Source organism: Pogonomyrmex barbatus, unplaced genomic scaffold, assembly GCF_055798465.1.
Source record: "Pogonomyrmex barbatus isolate J1 unplaced genomic scaffold, ASM5579846v1 scaffold7, whole genome shotgun sequence".
Taxonomy (NCBI): Eukaryota; Metazoa; Arthropoda; class Insecta; order Hymenoptera; family Formicidae; genus Pogonomyrmex; species Pogonomyrmex barbatus.
Window position 1 is genome coordinate 7,108,982 of NW_028297171.1, and position 23,796 is coordinate 7,132,777.

Genomic DNA, 23,796 nt, shown 5'->3' on the forward strand with positions numbered 1-23,796 from the left:
GATTATTACGACAAGCTTTCTCTGATCTTGAAACTCTAAATTTTGTTGTTATAAATGCTTTAATGAACGTTTGAACCCCCTAAATTCTTAGCTTTTTAATTCTCAAATTCTCTTTATCTTTAACTGTTAGGTTAATTGCTCTCCTTTTTCTCACCTTTCCCATATTCCATTTTTTTTTATTTTACACATTCAATCTGTTTTTCGATTTTTTTACATTTTATGAAAGTCAAGTTTTTAAAAAAGGAATTTTGCAATTATTTACAATAAAAACGCAATTATTTACTATAAAAAAAAAAAAGAAATTTTAACCGATTTTAAAACTAATACTAGAATTGTGAAGAGTATTTTCTTTTCTCTAAATTCGCAATTAGAGTATTTACTATATTAATTGTATTTTTATAGCTTTAAATTCATATATTTGTACGACTATCGCATTTCAATGCAAATGAGATATTATCTCTACAACTTGTTTTCATAAAGATTGGAAAAGAGGGTCGGGCATGTAAAAAGCAGAGAAAAAACCGCGACGAGAAACCCTGCAATTGCTGTGAATTTCCAAAACGATTCGTCATTCTTTAGCTTTGAACGAACCTGACCGGCGGTGGCATTACGGATACGTGCGAGAAGTGAAAGTAAAATACATCTCGCCTCTCGCATCTTCCCGACTTTCTCTCGTCGTTGCGTTGCTTTGACTCCTCGTCGTTCATCTTACTGGGGAGAGAAGTGAAACCGCAGTTGCGGTCACAAAACCACGTCCGTTTTCGACTGCCAGAAGCCTCTGTACGTTTTTACTATTTTACTTCAGATTTTTAATGTTTTTTATAAGAAAGAAGAGAAGGAGTAAGAATATTAACGATTAATTATTAACAAATATTCTTGGCTAACGCACGAAAAATATATTGCAAAGAAAATGCCTCGTTTTTCGTGCGCTGAAATTATTGACAATGAATATATAAAATAAAAAATACAAAAAGATATGTAGAAATGTTGAAATTTATGAAGTAATGTCGAAATATGCGCTTTTTCGAGCTATATAAAAATGTGTTCGAAAATTGAAACATGAAATTTATTAACAGATAATATTATCCGACTTATAATGGTGAACCATTTTACCTGCCATTTTTCAAATAGCACATTCTTGAAAAGTTTGTAGAAAAAAATTATCAACAATGTGTATATGCTTGTGTATATATTGAATAGAAACGATATTTAAAAATTTTGGAATTTCCTATAGCCCTTTTTCTAAAAGAATTTAAATGCCTTTCAGGAAAATTTGCGATTTTTTTTTTAGGTATTTTCTGACTTTTTCCCGGTTATTGTTATTTCCAAAAACTTCTGCAGGACATTCTTTTTAAATCTATTTTGCTTTTCGCAAAGATAAAGAAATTGACCATATATGAAATTTAAAAACGTTATGTTATTTCTTCTCTGAAATACACAGTAGTAGTAAATCAAGGTGAATGACATACATCCGAATGGATGGCAATAAATGAGCATTGTAAAGCTATGTCGTTGACCTTCGTTGAATAGAATGCAGGAGAGAGGGAAGCCTGATGACACCTTGCAGTTTGCTGATTTATGACGCGATAATTGGATTCATACTACGCTCCTTACTTTTATAATTAAGCCAAAAATGCATTTTCGTCAAAGTTGAAGTAATTAGCGCTTGTCCACGCAATGGATTCTTTATATCAGTCGATAAAGCTTATTGAAGCTCCAGGACATTTATGATTGATAGAATCTTTATCAAATCAAAGAAAGAATATTTAATCTTCGATTTTCTGCAAAATTTTATTAATCTATAAAAAATATCTATCTATTTAACTATTGAATTTAACGTGAAAGAAATTTATGAAGAGATTTAAATTCTTTATCAAAATTTTTTCGAGATCCATTTTAATCTATAATTCAATTAAAATCAATTTTATCTTTCACAAAATAATTTAGATTTGATAGAAAAAAATATCTGATTTGTAAGATGAATTCTATATTAAAACACGTTCAATTGTTTAAAAACAAATATTTAAATTTGAAGAAATATGCAGAATATTTAATATTTTTCATGTCTAAATTATCATGCATATAGGTTTCATATTTAAAGCGCTTTGCTTCTACTGTCTATCGTTAAGTTCGATTGTGCTTTGAAACCATGCAATTTACATGCGCGTCCATCGAGGTCCGGTTTTTCGTCGGTGCTGAAATCGTCGAAACCGGTTTGCCGAAGCGTAAACGAGTGAAGCGAGAACTCTATAGGAACTCAAACTTGAGTTTCAGCGCGCCAGGCCGCGGTACTCCCATCGAGGAAAAAACTCGTTCCAATTTTCGCAATATTATTCAAGTATCTGTCGATTTGTAGAATCCTCTTTAACACGATGATTGAAAATTTTCAAGATACAAAAAAAATATTTGCGAGTACGAGTATTCGAGAATTTAAAAAAAGCATGTAAAATGCTAAAAGCTCTAGAGACAAAAACGTCAAATAGATTTCGAAAAAAAAAAAATATAGACATTTCATATGTAATTTTTACAAATGGTATTCTATCTATATTCGATTGCGAATTAGTAGAGCGATGTATCGTTAAAGAGTAAAGAAGTGGAACATTGCTTGAACTTTTTTAGGAGTTTGCAAAATTTTTCGATGGAGATTCGAAGAATTATATATCTACGAATGTATCTCCATCGAAAAATTATACGCGAGTATAAATCGTGCGATTGTAATGCAAACATTCTAGGTGATTATACAACGGGAGAGAGAGAATTCACCTCGTTCGTTCCTTCTGCCCTCACGGATTTCAAGAGAAACACAGAGCATCGAGGAAAGGGCATCGGGAAATTCAGGGCAGGAGGAAGATAGGGGGACAACGCAAAAGGGGGATGGAGGGAGGAGCGGGTGCGGGTGCAATGCATCGCGGTCACTCCAGTGACCTAGTAACGTCCGCCGCGACCTTAGTTGCGACGTGTTCACCCGTTTAAACCACCCTTCTGTCCCCCTTCGCCACCTCAACCATCACCTCCTCCTCCTCGTCCTCCTCCTCCATCTCCTCTTTCTCCTCATGCTCCCTTTCTCCTGGTTGTGCCACACGTGACGCCGATATGGTGCGGGAGAGCAACAGGGGCGAGGCGAGATATTCTCGCGGGGTGCGGACGGGAAAGTGCGATAAAGTAGAGGAGAGAGAGAGAGAGAGAGAGAGAGAGAGAGAGAGAGAGGGGGGGGGGGGAGAATAGGCAGAGAAGGATGATATATACAAAACACAAGGTCACACAAGTGCGATTGTGTGGACGGCCGTGTTGGTGAAGACGCGGTGACGTAACGTTCGACGACGACGTGTGCATGTGACCCACGCGACGGTGGTGTTATCATGGCATTTACCACATAACGCTGTATGCCAGCGAGAGCGCGTGCTGCCAGGACTTGTCGTGTTTTTGCGTCATTTAAATCCGCTGGAAAGGAAAATGAAAGATTTTACTGAATAGAATTCGTACGGATCAATCGGCGGATTGTATAGGCCGAGACCTGTATCTACCGGCATGTATTTAAATTACTTACTAGAGAAGGAAATGCATATCGGTTCTATAGAACTGCCTCCATGGAAAGTGAAGGAATCATTCATATTGTAACATTAAACCGGGGTTACTTTTCCCACGCGTCACTCCGATGTGGGATGTGCCGGGTATCCGAGAAGCGAGAGGGAACAGACCTAGCGGCTGCGAGACTATCGGCTTAGGTTTTTTATTTACATCGCTGTAAAGGAGAAAAAACGAGCCATAGAATGACGACCAGCGCTGTGGTGTCATCGTGCGAACATTTCCAAATTATTTACTCGATTTCAAACTACCGTTTATTTAAAAGCCTAATGCGGTAACGCAGAGCAAGCAATAAGTTCGATTCATAAGAAAAAAAAGAGAGCATTCGCTGCGATTTTATATAAGCGACTAACATTTTCTTTGCCAATGAAAGATATCGGATTTACTTTATCAGATTTCTGTTGCAGCGCGAGGCAAAAATCTGATAGCCTCGGTGTCGAGAGGCGAGACTCTCTTACCTGGCTACTCGGGAAATCTCCAGAGGTAGAAACGAAGCGAGGATAGAGAGCTAGGGACGGAGTAGGGACGAAGCACGGAAACATAATCTCCCAGCAGTATTCCCGGACCCTCTGTCGGGGTAGCGAGAGCTCATTAGAAGTCGCCCTTTGAAAATCGTCCTGCTACGAACAGCTGCCCTGCGGCTCAGTAACGGACGTTCTCCGGCACGTCCGGGGCTCTTAACCCGGCGATTTCATGCGAGCAATCCGGCTTTCCAAAAACTTCTTCATCACACTGAAATCTTTCAAGTTGTACCTTGGCACGATGGTCAAAGAAAATAATGCCTTCTGTCATGCATTCAGTCGTTGTCAAAAATCAACTGAAAGTTATATAAAAATGTTACAAAAAGAAATTTTTTGAAAGCCTCGAAAACGAGATGTTATTTGTGAATATCAAAAGGTTTTCAACTATGTTCAAACAAAATTATCTACAAAATAGATAAAGAAAATTTTTAAAAGAGATCTATGTAATTTTTATTTTCTACAAAAGATTTAATTTTCTCTGTGAAATTATTTGTCTTCTTGGCTTAATTCTTAATCTTTTATATATGGTAAATTTTATTAATATAATAATATAATTTCTTTTGTAAAAATGAATCTTCATTCAAAAATAATTTTTTGTTGAAATATGTAGATATTTCTTTTGTAAAAATGAATCTTTATTTTTACAAAAGAAATATCTACATATTTCAACAAAAAATTATTTTTCTCGTTATTCACTGTATTTTCCATTATATAAATATTTGCTTTTATATCAACTTTTGTATTATTGCTTTTAGGCACAGTTTAGTTTCAGCTCGTCTCGTTTTGTGCGTTTCATAAATTCTAACTATAATTTATATCTGGTATTATTTCAAAATTCTTAGGAACACATTGTATGTTTCCCCATCCAATACGGCCCTGCGCTTCGCTTTAGTGCTTCGTACATCCTGCAGGGACGTCAAAGGGACGACAAAGAGTCGGTCGGCCGTGAGCCTTGAAGGGCGGCAGCCCTACGAAGGGAAACCGGGTTTCATGCTGCCACTGCGTTCTCTCAATGGGACTCCACGGAATACTTTGAAAAATTCAAGCTCGAACTTCTGGTCCTCTTGAAGCGTATACCAAGTGAATCGTGCAAAAATTTTGTTGAAGTCGCAAATTAATTGAAGAATATTTTCACATTCAGAAATCTCATAAGAATTATAATAAAAATTAATTTTAAGAAATATCAACTGTCTGATGATAATCAAACAGTTCAGCTTTGCGTTAAAAAAAACTAGATTTCATATATAAAATAAAAATTAATATTTTAAAGAATATATTAATGACATTACATTTTTAAAGATTTATATATGTAAAGGAATTCTCAAGAAACAAATCGTTATTAATAATCTTACGTTCAAAAAAAATAAAACTTAATATCGCAAGGGAGAAACCTTAATCAATATCAATTTTGAGAAATGCATTATCGGAAGCAAACAAAATACGTAATAAGTAAGAAAATAAGTAATAATAATGTATACACATATGTAAAGTATATAAATTTAATATTAAACTTCAATATGTATCTTCAAATATAGCATTGTTTACCAAATCAATTAATTTTTCGCTCAAAGAGCTCATATTGACCTATCCAATAGCATATCATTTAATTAACTCGAGATTAATCCATCCTTTTCCTTTTAAATTATATTATTATCATACAGATATAATAAAATCGAGTTAATCGAAATGAAAGTTAAACATTAAATCAGACGATATAATAAATAAAAGTACAAAAGTACTTTTCAAAATCAAAAGAAAAAAAAAAAAAACATAAAATGAGGAGAGCATCGCACACACATATATTTTTGCTGAAAGCATGAAATTTTGCACTCTAAACCCATGTGCATTCAAAAACGCTATGTGATTAACTCTTCTTTATGTAACGATATGTTACAATCGATGCATCCGGCATCGAGGGTTTTTACGCTAAAATTCCTGCTTATAATTATTTATCGGCGCAGAAGGACGTTGCCGTGTTCGCGCACCGTGCCCGCTTCGTTCTCTCGTTTCGTTTCGTTCAGTGACCCTCGGAGGCCGCGATCGATATGTACCAGCTATACACGCAAGAGTTTCAATTATATAAATGCCGCTCTCCCCGTATCGGTATGGCGTGATGCAGGCTATGCGCCGCGCCATCAGCAACAATTAATACGTCTATTTACGTATTCAGGCGTATTGCTGGGCACGGTATATACAGCATTTAATATTTACGGCATACGGAATATTGAGAGCGCTATAAATAATTACACGCTTGCGCGTATTATCGCACTTCATTGATGTTGATCGGCATATATATGTTACATATAATAAATCCCCTATACAACATTGCTCATTTCGAATTATAACATACACATACGCGATATTTATTCGACGATTCGTAGCCACTTGGCGAAGGGCTGCGGCTAGAACTTCCGATTCCATCGAGAGATTTTAATACTCGCAATTTTTACGTCTCTCTTCGGTTATTTTTATTGCTGGAAGATTGCGATATTGTCTGAAATAATTTTACGACTACGATCACCATCTAAATTTGTAAACACACACACGAGTAACAAGAGTTGTCCTCAATAAAAATCTAAAAATAAAAATGTTTTAATGTGCGATCACAAATGTCATTACTTTTTACTACAACAGTTTATATTTATTCATTTTTTTATGCAAACTTTTTGTCAATAGATATTAATTGTTGAAAACAGCGCAATTTTTATGATTATTTTATGATACGATTAAAGAGAAAGAAATAGCAAGCAAAATTCTAAAATATGACTTCAATGAACTCCATATTTTGCTGAAATTGTCAGGATCTATTTGAAGCTATATCGCAATCAAAGAACCCAAAATAACATGATAACATAAGTAAACTAAGAAATATTAGCTGCAACATGTAAACATGGCAACAAGTCATTATAAAAATTATTATAAGAACAAGTTATTATTAAGTTATAAAAACAAGTTATTATAAAAATTGAAGTAACAGCAAAATATGACAACAGCTTAAAAATAACAGTACGTGATTAGCGACATTTTATATATATATATATAAATGCAAAAATAAAAGATTAGACATCTAAAATTCTGCCTTGCTCAATACTCTATGATATTATTGAACATACTCTTGCTCATATATATTAACCGTTTATAGTAGCAAAATATTATATATAATTTATAACTCACACACTAAATAAAATTATCGTCAAGCGGAAGGTGTTCTGTGATCCTCCAAAGTAACGTTTGAAAAATCTAAGGTCGCAATAGGTGAACGCTTCGCAGCACGCTTCAGCGTAAAAAGTCCAAATTTGCAGAATGCAAAAGCGCTCGTGTGAAGACACCGGACACTCGGACACCTCTACTTCCACATTCTACCACGTGTTGCTTCATCTCCGCACGCACGCATGCATGCACGTGGCGCATACGTCCGAAAAAAATGAGCAGCGCGACAGACATGTGCATGCTGCACACTCATACTTGTGTGTGCGTCATACGTACACACATATGCGCGCGTTTACATGCATAAGTATACCATTGACCGGGATATCCTCTATCGCCTATCTCGGGATGAATGAACTGTTACGTCATGCACTTGTACTCACTGGTCCCCTTCCGCAACCCGCCTCCTCTTTCTCGTCCTCTTCCTCCTCCTCCTTCTCCTCCTCCTCCACTTCGTCCTTCTCGTAACCCTCTCGCCCCCTCACGGCCGTCCCGTCTATCTCTCTTTTAGCGGCTTGCATTATACAAGGTGCAGCATAAGTAATGGCCTCGCTCGAAATGGATCGGTTTAATCATCACATAATTTTCCTCTAAATTTTCTTACCTTTTCGTGTTGGAGCAAATAAGGAGCAAATAATACAATGGATAAATCGAGATGGAATGGAGGAAGGAGTCCGGGACATCCCAAGGAATCGTTAAGACTTTGTTGTGTGAGTGGACTTACGGACTCTTAATGCAGTCGAGCACCTATAATTTTCAAATTTTTATCTCTCGTTTTATATCACTTCGGTATGATCTTAAGATTTAAGATTACCTACCGTTTAAGGTTTTTAATTTTTAACATCTTAAGGATTATTGATATCTTAATACTACAAGTGATCTTAAATTATGATTGTATTACTCGTGAATTTCCAATTTTCTAAGTATACACTTTCTTCCATCCATAGATCTCCCTCCATCTCATTATCTACCTCTCTCAAATTGTGTGCGCGTCACATTTAGTTACGCGTAATACACGCGGACGGAGTTCCTCTTCTCCTTGCTCCTCTCGCTCTGGCATCCTTCCATGTTTATCGATTAGCGTGACCGAGCACACGCCGAGGTGAACTATAGATTCGACAGAGGTCGATGTATCGCTTAGGCGGCTCAGACACTCGGCAGACGTGTCGACTAATAAAACACCAGGAGGGGTGCAGAGGGGAATAAGCGGCCAGCGGCAGAGGAAGAGGGAGCTGGAAATGATGCTGTACCACTGATACACTTTCGTCTCACGCAGGTGGGATCTTCGAACGACATCAGATTAATCAATGACGATCATTTCGACAATCGTATCCTTAAATTCTGGTTTCATTTTTGATCCTTAGCTAAATTATCATATTCCAGTCGAATTCTCTTAGTTTACTGTTTGTACAAACATTAATGTGCATTCCAGTTTTTAACAATCCTGTTGCTTTCTCAATTCTCTTTATATAGCCTTATTTTTTATTAAATCTGTTGACTCTTGTCTGAATTGATTTCAATTTCTGAATTTTTCAATTTGTGATAAAATTTAGAGATTTTCCAATCATATTTTTTTTTTGCTTTGTCTCTCTGACTATATAAATCCTTCATGAATTTTTGGGTTAAAAATTAATTATTTAATTTTTATAAACATCAATTTTTTATGAATACACAATTCTGTGAAATTATAAAGTATTTATATAAATTTTGTAATAATTATTGTTTATAATATTATTATATATCTAAAAAATAATACAATATTTTCTTCCCTTTCTCTCAATAATTTCAAAAAATTATAAATTATATATTATTAATATTTTAAGATTGTCAATGCAATGATTTAACAAATCAAAAATATAGGTTTTTTAATATAAGAAATCTATAAATCTTTTTACCGTTATTCAATTTTTCACATAGCTTTAATTTATCAAATACATCCTATATGAACGTTATTGTTAAATAAATCTATTAATACGTCAAACGATTATATTTACAATGTTACATATAGTTTTTTATACAACGAGTTTCGGCTGTTTTATACATTATCCTTCTAGCATGGTCTCTCTAGGTTCTCTTCCTGTCGCATCCTTCAAATTGGGATATAATTTCGCTTTAAGACCGTCGCTGTTGATTCTACCGTGGAAATCTGGTTTTCTATCCTTTGGAGCGCTGCGTTGCAACCAAATGTCCAAGAGACTCTTCGACGCGGCAATGTTACCCTTGTGCAATTGTTTGGCTAGAGGTATCGATACACTCGCCGGCGGCGACATCGGCGAGTCCGTTGTCGCTCTAATTACGCTGACTCTGGCAGTTACGTCCTCTTTACCAAAGCTATAAGAAATCGATGTTTAGGTCGTCGAGATTTTTAGATTCTCAGTGTTTCAAATCTTCGCAATTTTATAATTTTATGTCCTCAGAATTCCATTTAGAATTCCATTCAATTAAATCTGTAGATTACTTTTAATTTTTTAATTGTATTTTAGATTAAATTTCTAATATTTAAACTTTTCAATTTTTATCATTTTTAAATAATCTGTCTTTCTTATATCAATTTTCATTCCGATACTTGTTTATAAATTTTTTTATAGCAAATTTTAAAATGAGATTGTAATAATAATAAAATATAAATTCATAACTGATGCAATTTTCATAATAATGTATAAAATATAATGATCATTACAATATATTTTATATTGTATCTATGAATCTTATATCGTATCTACGTTTCTTTTTTCATTTCTTCCTTTCAAAATTATTTATAAAGTGCAATAAAATTGATGTTCATTGCAGTAAATCATAAATAAGAATTAAGAAGTAACAAATAAATACAAAGAATGTAAAAGTAAAATCATTGCAATAAAGAAAAAAATATTAATTTAGTTTAAAATAATAAACTACGACTTGAAAATCAAATTTTATTATATAATTACCTATCCAACTCCCGTAGAGCTTGATCCAGTTCCACTTTATCCTTTTCATCTTTGTTCCTGATCTCTAGTAAACAATTAAGGACTTCAGTATGTGCGGCCGAATTGTTCGCATGATGCTTGAGAAATGTTTCTATCTCATCCCACAGCAAACGATAGTGTTCTTCTCTGCGTACTCCTCCTTTGCCACCACGTCCTCCGCCGATGCTCGGCAGAGGCAAAGCCTCGTGTTTTGCTTCTAGTCCAAGCACACTAAAGATCACTTGTTTACACTGTAGCACTTCCTCTGTGGTGAGTTCCTCTTTTACCATCAATTCTGGAAGTGGATCTATCACCTATATAAAAAATTTAAGATAATTTGATAATTTTCTAGAATTTCAAAATATTTAATAATAAGATACAGTACAAAATTTTAATATATTTTAAATATTTTTTCTAAAATAATTTTAAATCTCTATTAAATATTATTAAGATAAATTAAAATATTTAATCAAAACATTTTTATATTCAGTTAAGATATAGTTAAGATATAGTTAATTATTTTTTATAGTCAATATTTACTTAATAGTTACTTTAATAATTATTCTTAGATATGTAATAAAACCTGATAATGCTCAAAAACTTTTTTCAAAAATATGATGTAGAATTTTCTTAATACAAACTTGTTTTAAATTAAACATGAGAGTGCTAGAAATAGTCATAGGCCAATATTTAGTGTGACGTTCCAGTCTTGATCTCATCTTTTCTACTAGTCCAACAGTATTAGAATTAGTACATTTCAGTGGTCCCAGTATATTATTTCGTATAAGAATACCAAAGTCCTGCAAAAATATTAATAAACCAAAATCAATAAATAAAAAACTCGTTACAATAAAAAATATATCAAAAAATATTTCATATAATAATAAAATTAATATTAATATAAATTATTTAAATACTTAAATTATTTAAATAAAAAACATTAGTAATTACAAAAACATTCCTACGGTTATTCTATAATCTGTGACACGTCCACCACATCCTTCGCTAATGGAGGGTGGATCCTCAAGCACACTTCGAGCAGTAGAAAGGGTATGAATAAAAATCTCGCCACCATGTGCTGCTAATAGATGGGAAATAGTCTTTCCGCCAGTCTTCCTAGCCATTTCCAACATCACTGATCGGCCATTTAACAGAAAGTTGATCAAACAAGACGACGGCCTACTATTTACGTCGACTGGTGTGATTCGATGCATTGCTGTGCAATTTTGCATCTCTGATGCGCTACAGCCACGTGGCGTACACCACTTCAACGTAACTGTCTCGTATTCCGATCCTTCTTCGAAACGCCTGAATGTTTTTATCAATGCTGAATCTTGAGGATTGCCTACAATAAATCAAATCAGCAAAATTTTATATTTTGAATTTGGATTGAGAAAAAAATTTTGTTAATTGAAACCTTTTAAAATCGCAGTATGTGCAGCGGAGGAATGAAATATTTCCACATCATAATTCGCAGAAGAGCTGGCATTCTGTTCCTCTTTCATAGGTATGCCTGTTACTGTTGTACTAGCCAAGTCATAATGGGATAGAATCAGATGGGATAACTTGGAATGAAGCGCTGAAGCTTTGATTGAATGTACTTCTACTGTGAGAAATGGTGATACCTGTATAAAAAAAAATAATTTAAAATTAATTTTTATATCTCCATAGAAAATACATGCACACCACAGATATATGAGAAAGATCGCCATGCTTGAACACAAATAATAGTACTAAAGAAAGTTAGAGATTTACCTCTCGAGGACCTTGACTAGTAACTTGAGATTCAATATTGTTGGGGTATATATTTAGTATGACTAAATGACAATAATCAATGGGAATCAATCTGCAAAATAAAAACAAAAATTTATCCTATCCTTTATCTAATTCTATTTATTTTATCTTTTTTCTCGGTTTTGTTTTTTCTTTTATTTTAATGTACATAATAATGTAATAAAATATAAAAAATACTGACTGATCTGAGCCTAATGCTTTCTTGTTTTCCTGTGCTAATTCATTCAGAAATATGTTCTCCAAGCTCTTCATATTGCTGTTGTCACGTGCACTTGTAATACATATTACCCTGCCTCTGTTCAGTAGCTTGCTAGTATTCTCATTTAGGGAAGTTCTTTTCTCGTGTTGTATCTCAGAACACTCGTTCAAAGTTTCAATTGCCACACGTAAACCATGTATTACTGAGTAATCTTCCCCAGGTTCTGGAGTCTTCGTTGGTACTCCTAAAATGGCTGTACCATTCATTATCTGTAAATAAAAACAATTCCATTATTTTTTTCATTAAATATATGTTAGCAAAAATTTCTACATTTAAATTCCACATTTGGATTTTTATTATAAGAATACATTTCAGTAATAATAAATATTTACATTCTATCAACTAATTATCCATTATTCAATATAGAAGTTTAAAAGATACGTGCATGATTCAAATTCTGTTGCAATGTGCTCCATGAATTCAACATATAAGCTGAACGATCAGTCACAACGAATCTAATCTGAAAAATAACAGTGATGTAGAAATAACATTAACACAGGTGATAATTAAAGAAAGCTTTTCATACCAATTTACCCATGGGGAAAAGATCCCAAACAATGCGACAGTACTCCAACGAGGCCTCGACGCTGGTGGTCCATAAGGATTTGCAGACTGGTGCTAGTGGGATCAGGTTCTGTCCCCTACTTTTCAAAAAATCGAATTCTAACGGGCACTCGGTAGAAATACCGAAATATGGAGTGTGATCCAGCACGAATGTTGTCTTGTGATTCGCGGGATACATCTTCTTAGCATTTCTTGCTTGCGAACTAAGCAAAATAAATTCAACACCTTTGAGCTGAGTGAGTTAACGCTGTGAATCGTTTTATTGTTTCTTGTAGGTTAGAACGCGACCGGTCGCTTTGTTTACAGTTACGAATGTCGCATTTAGGTTGCCTTTTATCGAATTAACTGCATTATCTTCAGAATTATTTTTCCCCGTCGACAATCAACTTAGTCGAGGAAAAAACGAATGAACAACAATGACATACAAAAGTAAGCATGCTAGTCTTCAGTATGTGTATAAAAAATATAAGACGAGCATCCCGAAATAATCGTTCAAAAATAGTGGAGAGCAATGAGCCAATCAGTTTTTTCCAAAATGCAAAATTCAATATGGCCGACATAGATGATTTAAGCCATAAGAAATGAACGAATCATAGTCGAGGAATAGGAGAATAATCGACTACGATTGATCAATTTCTTACGGCTTAAGGCTTAAATCACCTATTGTAGATTACCGGGACTAACAACTGATTAGTTAAAATTTCAGACCATTTTCCTCAGTATCGCCATATGCGCAATGCTTCACTTTATATTCTTTACACCATGTTCAGTATAGATGAAACATAACCTCAATTGCCTAAGATTGCATGCAGCTGGAGCTGATTGAAAAAAAAGCAGTTAGAAATATTAAAAATCATATTTACTTGATTATATTTAAAAAGAGTCTCAAAAAAAGTATTATTTTCTTGTTCTTTAAAGATGCACTGGAAAACGGGTAAATCGATGGAAATGGGTTCGTAGCATCTGAATAATTCAAAATTGTGAAAACATTGTCTCATAGTATCAAGTATCATGAATGTTAATTCACAGATAATCTGATATCTGATGATGCCAGTAATGATAGTGACGACAGTGATATGAGTATGGATCAAGATATGAGTGATAATGAGAATATAACAGATGACTCTATATCGGACAGCAGTGATGATAGGATTACTGTTATCAAAGAGTCAAAAGTTCCAGCATCTACTTCAGAAGGTATTGCATTCATTTTGTTTCAAGTCTCTTTATATAAAAAAAGCTCAGAAAATGCATCTGATGTTTATTTCTGCCAATATCTATTAATTTTAATCTCGGTTTAATTTATTCATTATTTTTTACTTTTTTTAACTCTTATCAAAAATATAAAAAGGTTTGATCAAAATTAAAGTTAATTTACATTGATGGAAGTATATTAGACAAACATGTTATTAGGAAGGATTTATAATTAAGATATAAATCGAATAAATCTATTTATAAATAATATCTTCTGAATAAATTTTTTTTTAAGATGGACCATCATCTTATCGAAATAAGGACAATAATGATAAGGATTCAATTAATTCAGACGAGGATGAAATCATTAAAGCTATATTGGATGCAAAAACATTGCATAGGAATCATCCACCTACTATTACATTAGAAGATATGATAACAGATATATGTTTTCATCCTACAATGGATACTATAGGTGTAGCTAGTATCACAGGAGATGTTTTCATGTGAGCATATTTAAAACAATAAAAGATTAAGTAGCGATAAATTCAAAATTAATCGGAAATAAGCAAAATTGAAGCAAAATTTTTTGACTATATAATTTGTTGTTTCCTATCTTATTTTTTTTCAAATATTAAATAAAGAAATAAATGATTATATACATGTTAACAAAATAATATAAATATAAACTAATCACAAATCAAGTTAATCAAAGTTCAATTACTTCAAGTTCCATAAATTAATATTTTCACTTTTTTTTAGATATAAATACAATAATGAAGAAACTAATCTTGTATCAACCATGGAATTGCATCTCAAAGCTTGCCGGGACATTGAGTTTAGTGAGGATGGACGGTCGTTATTTTCAGCTGGAAAAGATTTATGTATAGCAATAACCGATGTAGAAACGGAAAAATTAACTAGGCTGTACGAAGAAGCTCACGAGTATGTTTAATCTATTCATACGTGATTTCATTAATATATCGATGATACTAATGCATTTGTCACAATCCAAATTGTATCTTAGGCAACCTATATACACAATGACGGTAATCAACGAGAACGTATTTGTAACAGGTGACGACGATGGTGTAGTAAAACGTAATAATTATTATTTTTCTTAAATCTCTAACTGGACCAAGTCAGTTTTATATAAAGAAAAATTTTTCAAGTGTGGGACCTCAGACAAAAGGAAAACAAACCGATATTTTCTATAAAGGAGGTGGAAGATTATATTGGTGCAATGATAACCAACAGAGATGCGAAATATTTAGTATGCGCCAGTGGTGATGGCTATCTAACAACTCTAAATATACTAGAAAGAAAATTGCACATGCAGGTATTGTAAAATACATACGGTGATTGATACATCATTTATTAAATCATTATTAAATCATATATATGCGATGTATCAAATAAAATATATATTGCACACAGTCCGAGGAGTACGACGACGAGTTGACGTGTCTTGGCTTATTTAAAATGGAAGGTAAATTATTGGCGGCTAGTAATAAAGGAAAAATGTATATTTACAATTGGGGAGAATTCGGACTGCATTCGGATGAATTTCCAAGTGCCACAAAGAAAGCTATAAATTGTATGATCCCCATTACAGAAAATGTAGTAGTAACTGGTGGAGAGGACGGAATAGTTAGGTAAGTCATAAAGAGAAAACCGCGCAATATTTTATAAAATACAAAGTAATCATTTTTACGATATTTTTATATCATATTTATACAATAAATAGAGCAACCAGTCTGTTTCCTCATCGTCATCTCGGTATAGTGGGACAACATAATTTTTCTGTCGAAACCCTTGATGTTAGCAATGATGGAACTTTAATAGCGTCTTCTTCGCATAACAATGATATAAAATTCTGGAATGTACAATATTTCGAGACTTTAAATGTCACCGAACCCGCAAAAGGTGGAAAGCGAAAATGGCTCGAACACAATCTTCCCAGCAGTCAAATCAATAATCGATCAGATTTCTTTGCAGAAATGTAATCTCAACAGTGCTGTAATAAAATAACTTTACCATTTAATTATGGAAATATAAATATAACAATCCTTTTATAGATTATATGTATATATATTACTTGTTGTTTTGAAATAATAGTATTTATAGTATCTAAATGCATTCGGCATCGTTTAGCATATAAGGACAAATAGATAAACAAGTAATGTTATAAAATGTGCATTTTATATATAATTATCAATATATGAGCGCTACATATAAATTCAGGTGTGATATGAATATAATATATTCATACGTAATACTTTGTTTTGATTAAACTTGAAATATCTTACAAAATATAAGTTTATATTCTACTACATTGGTAGATCGCTATTTATATCTTGGGTATCGCGCGTTATACGTCTTATTTAAATTATTATAGAGTGATATATAAATCTATCTATCTAGACATATACGTTGTACGTTATTGATTGAATACATCAATTAAAGTCATGACGTGATTTAGGAGACGAGTCCAATTCAAATTCCGCCATTTGCAATTTCTTGCTTTCTATATATATGTAATTCCATATATATAAATCCTACTTCAATCGTAAAAAATGTATTTTGATATTTTGGTAAACATTTATACCAATTGAATTATGATAGTATAAAGAATATTTTAACACAAGTGGTATGAAGTATGAAAATTTTAGCTAGAGATATTCCTTTGCAAAGAATTATCTCGGTTTCTGAGCCTCATTCAAATGCACTGTAATGCATTATAATGCATTTAAAATGCAAGATAATATTATTTCATAGTCATCGCAATTATTGATGATTTATTTGACGTAAATATTCAGGTGCGTGATAATGCTGTTGTGCATGCGCTAGTGAGGGATGTATTGGAGGTTGAAAGCAACGCACGTGTTCTACGCTTGCTGCGTCGCTATCTCCGCTTTTCAGGTATTTATTCAACACGGCAAATATTTGTGAGTTTAATACCTGAAATCGCCTTATTCGATCCACCATTCTCTTCAAATGCTTTAAAGATAAATGTGTTATTAGTACTAATATAAAATGAGTAACTTTTGCATATGCATATTATATTACTATTACTTACTATTCCTTTAACATTCTCATCCTTGCCGTCTACACGTTGCACTCGAAGTATATGATAGCAGAAATCAAGCGCCTCAAATCTACGTTGTTGACCCAAAAGGACAATCATAGCACATCCAGCCCAGTGTAAACCTTCACCAAACAATTCTCTGAAAAAGAAAGAAATAATTATGATTGTTTTTACAATGTTAATTCACAAAGAAGTATATATTAATTGCTATACTAACTCAACAGTAAATTCAGTATCGCCAACGGGGATACAATATACAAATTGAAGCGCACTCCAAAGTCTATGAAATTCCGTGCATTCATCTACGTTCATTACGCCATTCGCTGGCGGTGGTCCAACCCAGATAGGATCATCTAAGAAGCTTCGTAATCTACTGAGCACAACTTCGAATATCGACAAACCGCAGCACAGTCGTTCGCGCGTCAACAAATCCCCTTCTCTGGCAATCATCGCTTGCTGAAGACAGATTGCGCGATAAATTAAATAAGGAAAAAAAATAATTTAGTCTAATAAAAACATAATTTAGAAAATATATTACTTACTTTAGCGGTACCTAACTTATCTACGTTTGGAACAATTTGTAAAGCTGCATACTTCGCCTCCAATCGCTTCTGCTTGGTTTCGGGTTTCTCACCCTCTAAAAATTTCATATATAAATAATAGCATTTAATTTCAAATATACAACTGTTATTTATTTCTGATTAAATAGATTATATATTATATAATTTTGCTTTCTCACCTTTGCAATAAGGTCTAGGCAAGATGTTTTGGAACGGCGCTGCATGCAGCAAATCGCACACTTCTTCTTGCGACAGTGCCTGTTCCATTAAAAGGCAGAATAAAATCGTATTGCCAAATTCCCGAAAATTATGAAACAGCTCGGTCTTAGCATCTGGATATTGCACAATATCGTTCAACTGAGCATGATAATAGCCTAAAACTCCAGGGGATCCATAATCATATCGTGGAAGCTTGCAAACTTTAGGCATAGCTTCCATTAAAGTTTTTGTGAACTGATGTAGGCTTCCTTGGATCAAAGTCTTAACGATTTTCAAAAGTTCTTCCATAACGACAGCTATTCCTTGATATCCGAGTAATTTACATATAGTACGAAAATGATGTGGACCGACGAATCCCGAGTATTGCCCATATTGAGTGCTATAAGCCAGATTTAATTGCTTACTACCCCAGAGATAATGATGCGACATTTGTGGTGGTTTATCTCTATGTACGGGTTGTACAAATTGTAGGCCGCGACATTTAACAAATCTATAAATAAAATACAGGTTAATAATACTACTAATTGATAAAATGGACCGTTGAACAAATCATATAAACAGAAGTGATATATACCTGTTTGTGGCAGCGTTGTAACAGTAATTTGGCAAAAAGTCATAATTTAATTCCCAGAATACATGAAGAGTGATCCTTCCGTATGGAGCTAGAACATTATGATTTGCTTCTCTGAACATGGCATCATACTCATCTAATGCCAGCCACTTGCTTAAAAGTTTATGAGTAAGGCGATTGACTTGCAACAATCCATCCAACTCCTGCCGAATATCAGCGATCGATTAATTGCGAGAGATACTTGTAACGTGACTTATAAATACGAGACTTACCACGACTCCGGTTATATCGCCAGATTCGAACTTGCTAATGGCCAAATCCAAGGATTTTTGCATATCTGCATTAATACGTTGTGTTATAAGTTTATTCAAGTCAATACTTCTTCCCAATAATTGAACGTGCCTCTGTTTTAATAATGTTTCGTATCTATTGGCACGGGGATATGGAAGCAAATAAGCCCCAAGAGCTACGCATTCTACTCTAAATCGTTTGTCCAACAAGATACTAGCCGCCAGTTGTTTGTAGTGCGCAAAAATCTGTTCGCTAAGTTTGTAAACAAATTGATCAAAGCATAGATTCACCTCAGCTTCTACTTCGTCGTATAGAAATTGTTTACGGAATATTGTCAGTGCATATAATGCACTATCGTTATATAAATCCAGAGGATATAAAACATATCTGCAAAATTAATAATAGATATATAAATAGAATAATTATAATATATAATATATACATATATTTTCGTGCATGTATGTATATCGCATTTTAGTTGATAATTAAGACACAATTATTTTATTAATTCAAAAACTTACTCCATCATGGATGGTTCCTTGCTTCTCAATATATGATCAGTCAATATCCATGGCATAGACATTTCAATGGGAAACTGAAACATTTTATCAATTAAATGTTTGGATGAAACATAACAAATAATATTTCTATGTGGTATTTTTTGCAACTTGTATAGTGTGAACTATTGCTTCAGTTGACATGGTTTGGATGTGACATTGGTTTATTGTGCACGCAGCAAACGGGAAATACCTGAATGCGTTTTTCCATGGTGATTAGATCGCTGCACTCCTCGTTATGCTGGTGACGTACTTGGCATTTCTAGTCATAGAATAAATTATAGAAACTATTTTCATAATAGTAGTTTCCATATGTACGCAAGGGGAAGGGTATTAAAAAGTTCGCAAGATTTGTATTCGTTAGTCGATGAATGACTGCGTATTTTTGTACGCTCAAATTAAGAATCGTTCGTAAACGACTATTGATGTCTTCTAGTTATACTATGTAGCGATTTCAAAATTACATTGTGAGAATGTATCAAATTAAAAAAATTAACATTAATTACCTGTATCTTCCTACCCATGGTCATTTCCAGATAAAATTCTCTATACCAAAGTTGCGACAAGTCACAACAAAGTTGTAGAGATTCTGCAAAAAAAAATGGTAAGAAACTGTTAAGAGGAAGCAAAGGATAATTGTGAATTTTGAAAATAGTTATTTACTTACCACTGAAATTTAGAAGATAACTCCAATAATAGCTAGTTTTATGAAATTGATCGATCTGAACAAGATACTGGCCATCAATATCTTTTCTCAGAGTGCGTTTCCCGCCGCTTTTGTCAGCAATTAATGATTCCAACATAGTTCGTACCATATATAATTGCGTGGAAGACGGGCCAACGTTTCTCCGTGGAACTTTAATGCCGAATCCATTATCTGGATCCTTTTTGCCTTTTAAGGCAGGATCTCCGACCGGTTCCTTTCCAAAATTCCAATCTGCACAAGTTTCTCTAACGGAAACAATTATACTAAAACAAGAAAATAAGGAAATAAGATAGAAGACTACTTATAGAAATACAAGTTAAAATTAGCTATTTTAATCATTCATGGGAATGTCTATTAATTAATTAATTAAAATTGTATAAATATACAATATAACTAAGATAGAGTTTATACCAACCTTCGGATCAAATCCTTCTTATTTTTGATGGCTTTCCTTAAAGGTTCGCGCAATACAAGTTGCACAAAATCTTGTAACTCGGCATATATATTTCTACGTATCGCATCGATGAAAACAGTCTCCATACGTGCCATCAATACCTGCAATCCTTTAATCATCGCGATGACTTCTATAAGGGCAAACTTCTCTTCGTCAGAATAATTATAACGTGTAGCCTATATAAAGATATTAAAAAATTCATTATTTTTTCGAATAAATTAGTAAACATCAATAATGTATCTAGAAATATTAATAGAATAATCATACTCTTTCATATTCTTCAGCCTCTTGTGGACATTCTTTGTTCATGTGATGGTCAGTGGGATGTAGTAACTTCCAACTGTACAACTCTGTTACAACGCTGGTCCATTGAGAAAGCAATTGTAATCCGCGTAACGCCAATTCTGCGGTGTCGTGATTTTCCGTATCACTTCGGCATTCTTTGTACGTTGTGGTGACTTCATTACTATATCTGTGTGAATACAATTTTTGCATTATCAAGCAAGTAACAATTTAAGACGAAACGAATAACGAACAAAATATACCTTGCCAATTCGCTAATGTATTTTACGTGATCCTCTCTGATCTGAGGGAGATGTACCATGAGATCGGCTTGCGGACTTATGTTATTTGATGAAGATAATGGCCACTTCGATGCATCAAAATGTTTCGAACGTTTGATATAATTGAACGGTGCGATCTGCATATCTCCGAATAGTGGTACCACTTCCAGGTTCTTAAAAATTCTATCAATTCTATCCAATTTCAACTTTTTCTTTTGATCGAGCTTGTTGATGTTACATAATTCGCTATCCATCAGGAATAAACCGAAGCCCATCACTTTTACCAGCATGTGCTTTTCATTGGGCGTGAGATACATCTTGGCTTCGAACATGTGAACACAGATATTGACAACATCTGCAAGTAATTCTTCATATCCTGCGATCTTTTCGAGATTCTCTTTAACCGTATCACGGATCTTATTTTGCGTTGCCAAAAACATTGACAAATTCTGGGATTCTTGTAGTGTCTGAGAGTCTGACATCACTTTCAAAAATTGCGCAGCTCTTGAAAGAATCAAATAAAATGTATGTAGGCACAAAAATATTTAAAAGAAATATATAAATAAAATTTTTCTTTAATAAATTACCTTCTATATGTGGAATAATCATTCTTTACACTAGATTTCATATTTTTCAATTCATCTAGTACAGCAAACATATTGATAAATTTTCCTAGAGTCAGTAAGTATGCCTCAGAAACAAAATCCTTTCTTTTTTCATGATGACATAATCGTTTAACTTCTCCAGAAAATCGCTCAATTGCTTTTCTCTACAATATAAGTAAGGATGAAAAATACTGTAATGTACAGAAGAAGCCAAACCATAATTAAATTAAATTAATCAGCATTCAATTTATAAATTTGCTTAAGACAATATTTTTAACTATATAACTTGTCTCTTGTAATTTTTCTTATATGTCAAGCAATATTAATAATTCCACTCATGTTAACAAAATAATATAGTTATTTAGTAAGATAATTATAGTTTAGTCAAAGTCACCTTAAATAAATATCTGTAATAATACAAAGTTACACTCACTTGGAAATACATGAAATTTAACAATTTGTTCACTTCAGGAGCCAATACCTCTACTGTCTTTTCATAAATTTCCACTCTATTTGGCTGCTCATTAGATTTTGGTTGTGGAATTGCTCGTGAGCAGCATCTCCATGTATATAACATAACTGCATGTTCCAAACCTTCTTCTAGTAGCTCATTCTGAATTTTTTAAATATAATATAATATAATATAATATAATATAATATAATATAAAGATATTCTATTAACATTGATCTCATAAGTACACATATCTTAGAGCTTATAACAACATCTAATGCCCATTATCAATATAGATAAATTTTAATCTTGGTTCAATCTATTCTTTATATTTTTTCTAATTCTCAAAACTAAAAGAAAAAAAATAAGTTAAACTAAGTTAAGATTAAAATTAATCTATATAGAAGTTGGACATTAATTAATATTATCAATAACAAACTTCTAATGCCTCTTCCAATTGAAATCTCTTTATCTTTTTCTAATTTTTAGAACTAAAAAAATTAATTAATCAATTAAAATTAATCTACATTGGTAGAAAAGCAGATATCAATTAAAAATTGCCAATATAATAAAACATGTAATGTTTTGTCACTTTCAATTTAAGTCACTTCCTTTAATATTATTCTTAATTCTTGAAACTAAAAAAGAGAAGATAAGAAGCAAGTTAAATCAGGAGATTAAAGTAAATTTACATTGATAAAAATGAACATGAGCTCACCAAACTCGCGTGCACCGTCGCTTCCTCTATGTACTTAGCGATACCAGTCACAAAGCCGTTTCTATCCTCAAAATTGGTATCAAAGTTCGCCTGGTACACAACCGAGCATGGCTGGGCTTCTATACAAGGCTGTTCGTCCGGCAGTGTAAATTCGTCCAACACGTCGACGTTCGACAGAGCGTCGCCCAGGGTGACTTTGTCGGTGGTCATCCCGATTGCTCTATCGTTATTAACTATCGGATGTATCCTGAGGGAGGTTAAGCCGTCGCTTCCCAACGACCGACTATATTTCTACGTACGCACGCCAAGTGTCTTATATATTTCACGCGTACATCGTTTATATCACGTATCACGATATGATACAATCGGACCTGCCGTTCATAATCACGAGCGAAACACCATCGGATCGTCGGCAAAATCACACAAATTTGTGTTATTAAGAAGCATCTCGGAGCTACGAGTGATTTCCTTCACGAAGTAACGGTCACTTTAGGATGTAACGAGCGATCTCGTCAACAACACGAATCACTTTCCCGGTCTCGTTCCTCCGGAACGTTAAAAGTCGGTAGCATAACACACGATCACGCGAGAAAAGAGGGATACGCAGGTGTATATGTCAAAGGAAACATCGCGCGGCGAACGCACCCCGGGAAGTCGACTCGATTTAGGGATGGGCAAAAGTCGATCGATTGATCGATAGATCGAAAGCTGCCGACGAGCCCGCGAGATTCCGATTGTGACTTCACACGAGCTTTTAAATTTTTCTTTGCGATCGATATAAGAAAAACAAAGCCAAAATACAAAAAGTAATTTTTACACATTTTTTTCAATAATCCTTTATCTGAATTATAAAGGATTATTGGAAACTTTGTTGAAAACTTTATTTTCTTCGGATTATAAAGGAAATGATTTATTTATTATAGGAAGTAAGCAAAGAGGTC

General features: G+C 33.6%; 3 protein-coding genes and 1 long non-coding RNA gene across 5 annotated transcripts; 1 reads left to right on the forward strand and 3 right to left on the reverse strand.

The window, feature by feature from the left end:
* Positions 1 to 1,397: 1,397 nt before the first annotated feature.
* LOC148934958 (uncharacterized) lies at positions 1,398 to 3,815 on the reverse strand. Its single transcript, XR_016140981.1, has 2 exons — positions 3,548 to 3,815; positions 1,398 to 3,441 (listed from the first exon to the last, which is right to left on the reverse strand). It is a non-coding gene; the product is annotated as an uncharacterized LOC148934958 (long non-coding RNA).
* A 5,466-nt stretch (positions 3,816 to 9,281) lies between these two features.
* On the reverse strand, positions 9,282 to 13,372 carry asun (integrator complex subunit 13 asun). 2 transcript variants are annotated; one of them, XM_011640150.3, is made up of 9 exons: positions 12,841 to 13,372; positions 12,700 to 12,774; positions 12,237 to 12,523; positions 12,017 to 12,107; positions 11,679 to 11,886; positions 11,227 to 11,606; positions 10,903 to 11,061; positions 10,244 to 10,575; positions 9,282 to 9,644 (listed from the first exon to the last, which is right to left on the reverse strand). In XM_011640150.3, the coding sequence occupies exons 1-9, from the start codon at positions 13,054 to 13,056 to the stop codon at positions 9,356 to 9,358; spliced, it is 2,037 nt and encodes a 678-aa protein (XP_011638452.1). In that variant the 5' UTR covers positions 13,057 to 13,372; the 3' UTR covers positions 9,282 to 9,355. The 2 variants fall into 2 exon arrangements, with proteins under 2 accessions (XP_011638452.1, XP_088939715.1); XM_089083589.1 differs by having other exon boundaries at positions 12,849 to 12,986.
* Positions 13,373 to 13,597: 225 nt separating this feature from the next.
* Positions 13,598 to 16,116, forward strand: LOC105428075 (WD repeat-containing protein 55 homolog). The gene is made up of 8 exons (XM_011640149.3): positions 13,598 to 13,830; positions 13,908 to 14,075; positions 14,368 to 14,578; positions 14,835 to 15,017; positions 15,100 to 15,173; positions 15,245 to 15,411; positions 15,510 to 15,727; positions 15,820 to 16,116. The coding sequence occupies exons 1-8, from the start codon at positions 13,797 to 13,799 to the stop codon at positions 16,076 to 16,078; spliced, it is 1,314 nt and encodes a 437-aa protein (XP_011638451.2). The 5' UTR covers positions 13,598 to 13,796; the 3' UTR covers positions 16,079 to 16,116.
* A 136-nt stretch (positions 16,117 to 16,252) lies between these two features.
* Sra-1 (Cytoplasmic FMR1-interacting protein Sra-1) lies at positions 16,253 to 23,510 on the reverse strand. Its single transcript, XM_011640148.3, has 17 exons — positions 22,856 to 23,510; positions 22,120 to 22,299; positions 21,669 to 21,850; positions 21,064 to 21,585; positions 20,786 to 20,990; positions 20,480 to 20,694; positions 20,026 to 20,327; positions 19,865 to 19,947; positions 19,552 to 19,620; positions 19,323 to 19,396; positions 18,783 to 19,188; positions 18,514 to 18,713; positions 17,900 to 18,429; positions 17,703 to 17,797; positions 17,378 to 17,616; positions 17,152 to 17,299; positions 16,253 to 17,072 (listed from the first exon to the last, which is right to left on the reverse strand). Exons 1-17 carry the CDS (start codon positions 23,063 to 23,065, stop codon positions 16,860 to 16,862), a joined length of 3,873 nt encoding a protein of 1,290 aa, XP_011638450.2. The 5' UTR covers positions 23,066 to 23,510; the 3' UTR covers positions 16,253 to 16,859.
* Between the last annotated feature and the right edge of the window lie 286 nt (positions 23,511 to 23,796).

Coding starts and splice junctions, on each gene's coding strand:
- LOC105428075 (XM_011640149.3), top strand. CDS start 13,797: ATGCACTGGAAAACGGGTAAATCGATGGAAATGG. Junction 15,018..15,099: donor CTGTACGAAGAAGCTCACGA/GTATGTTTAATC, acceptor ATTGTATCTTAG/GCAACCTATATACACAATGA. Junction 15,728..15,819: donor GGAGAGGACGGAATAGTTAG/GTAAGTCATAAA, acceptor TACAATAAATAG/AGCAACCAGTCTGTTTCCTC.
- Sra-1 (XM_011640148.3), bottom strand. CDS start 23,065: ATGACCACCGACAAAGTCACCCTGGGCGACGCTCTGTCGAACGTCGAC. Junction 19,621..19,864: donor CCATGGGTAGGAAGATACAG/GTAATTAATGTT, acceptor TTCTATGACTAG/AAATGCCAAGTACGTCACCA. Junction 18,714..18,782: donor GCGATATAACCGGAGTCGTG/GTAAGTCTCGTA, acceptor GATATTCGGCAG/GAGTTGGATGGATTGTTGCA.
- asun (XM_011640150.3), bottom strand. CDS start 13,056: ATGTATCCCGCGAATCACAAGACAACATTCGTGCTGGATCACACTCCA. Junction 12,775..12,840: donor TTTTCCCCATGGGTAAATTG/GTATGAAAAGCT, acceptor GTTATTTTTCAG/ATTAGATTCGTTGTGACTGA. Junction 11,887..12,016: donor CTAGTCAAGGTCCTCGAGAG/GTAAATCTCTAA, acceptor TTTTTTATACAG/GTATCACCATTTCTCACAGT.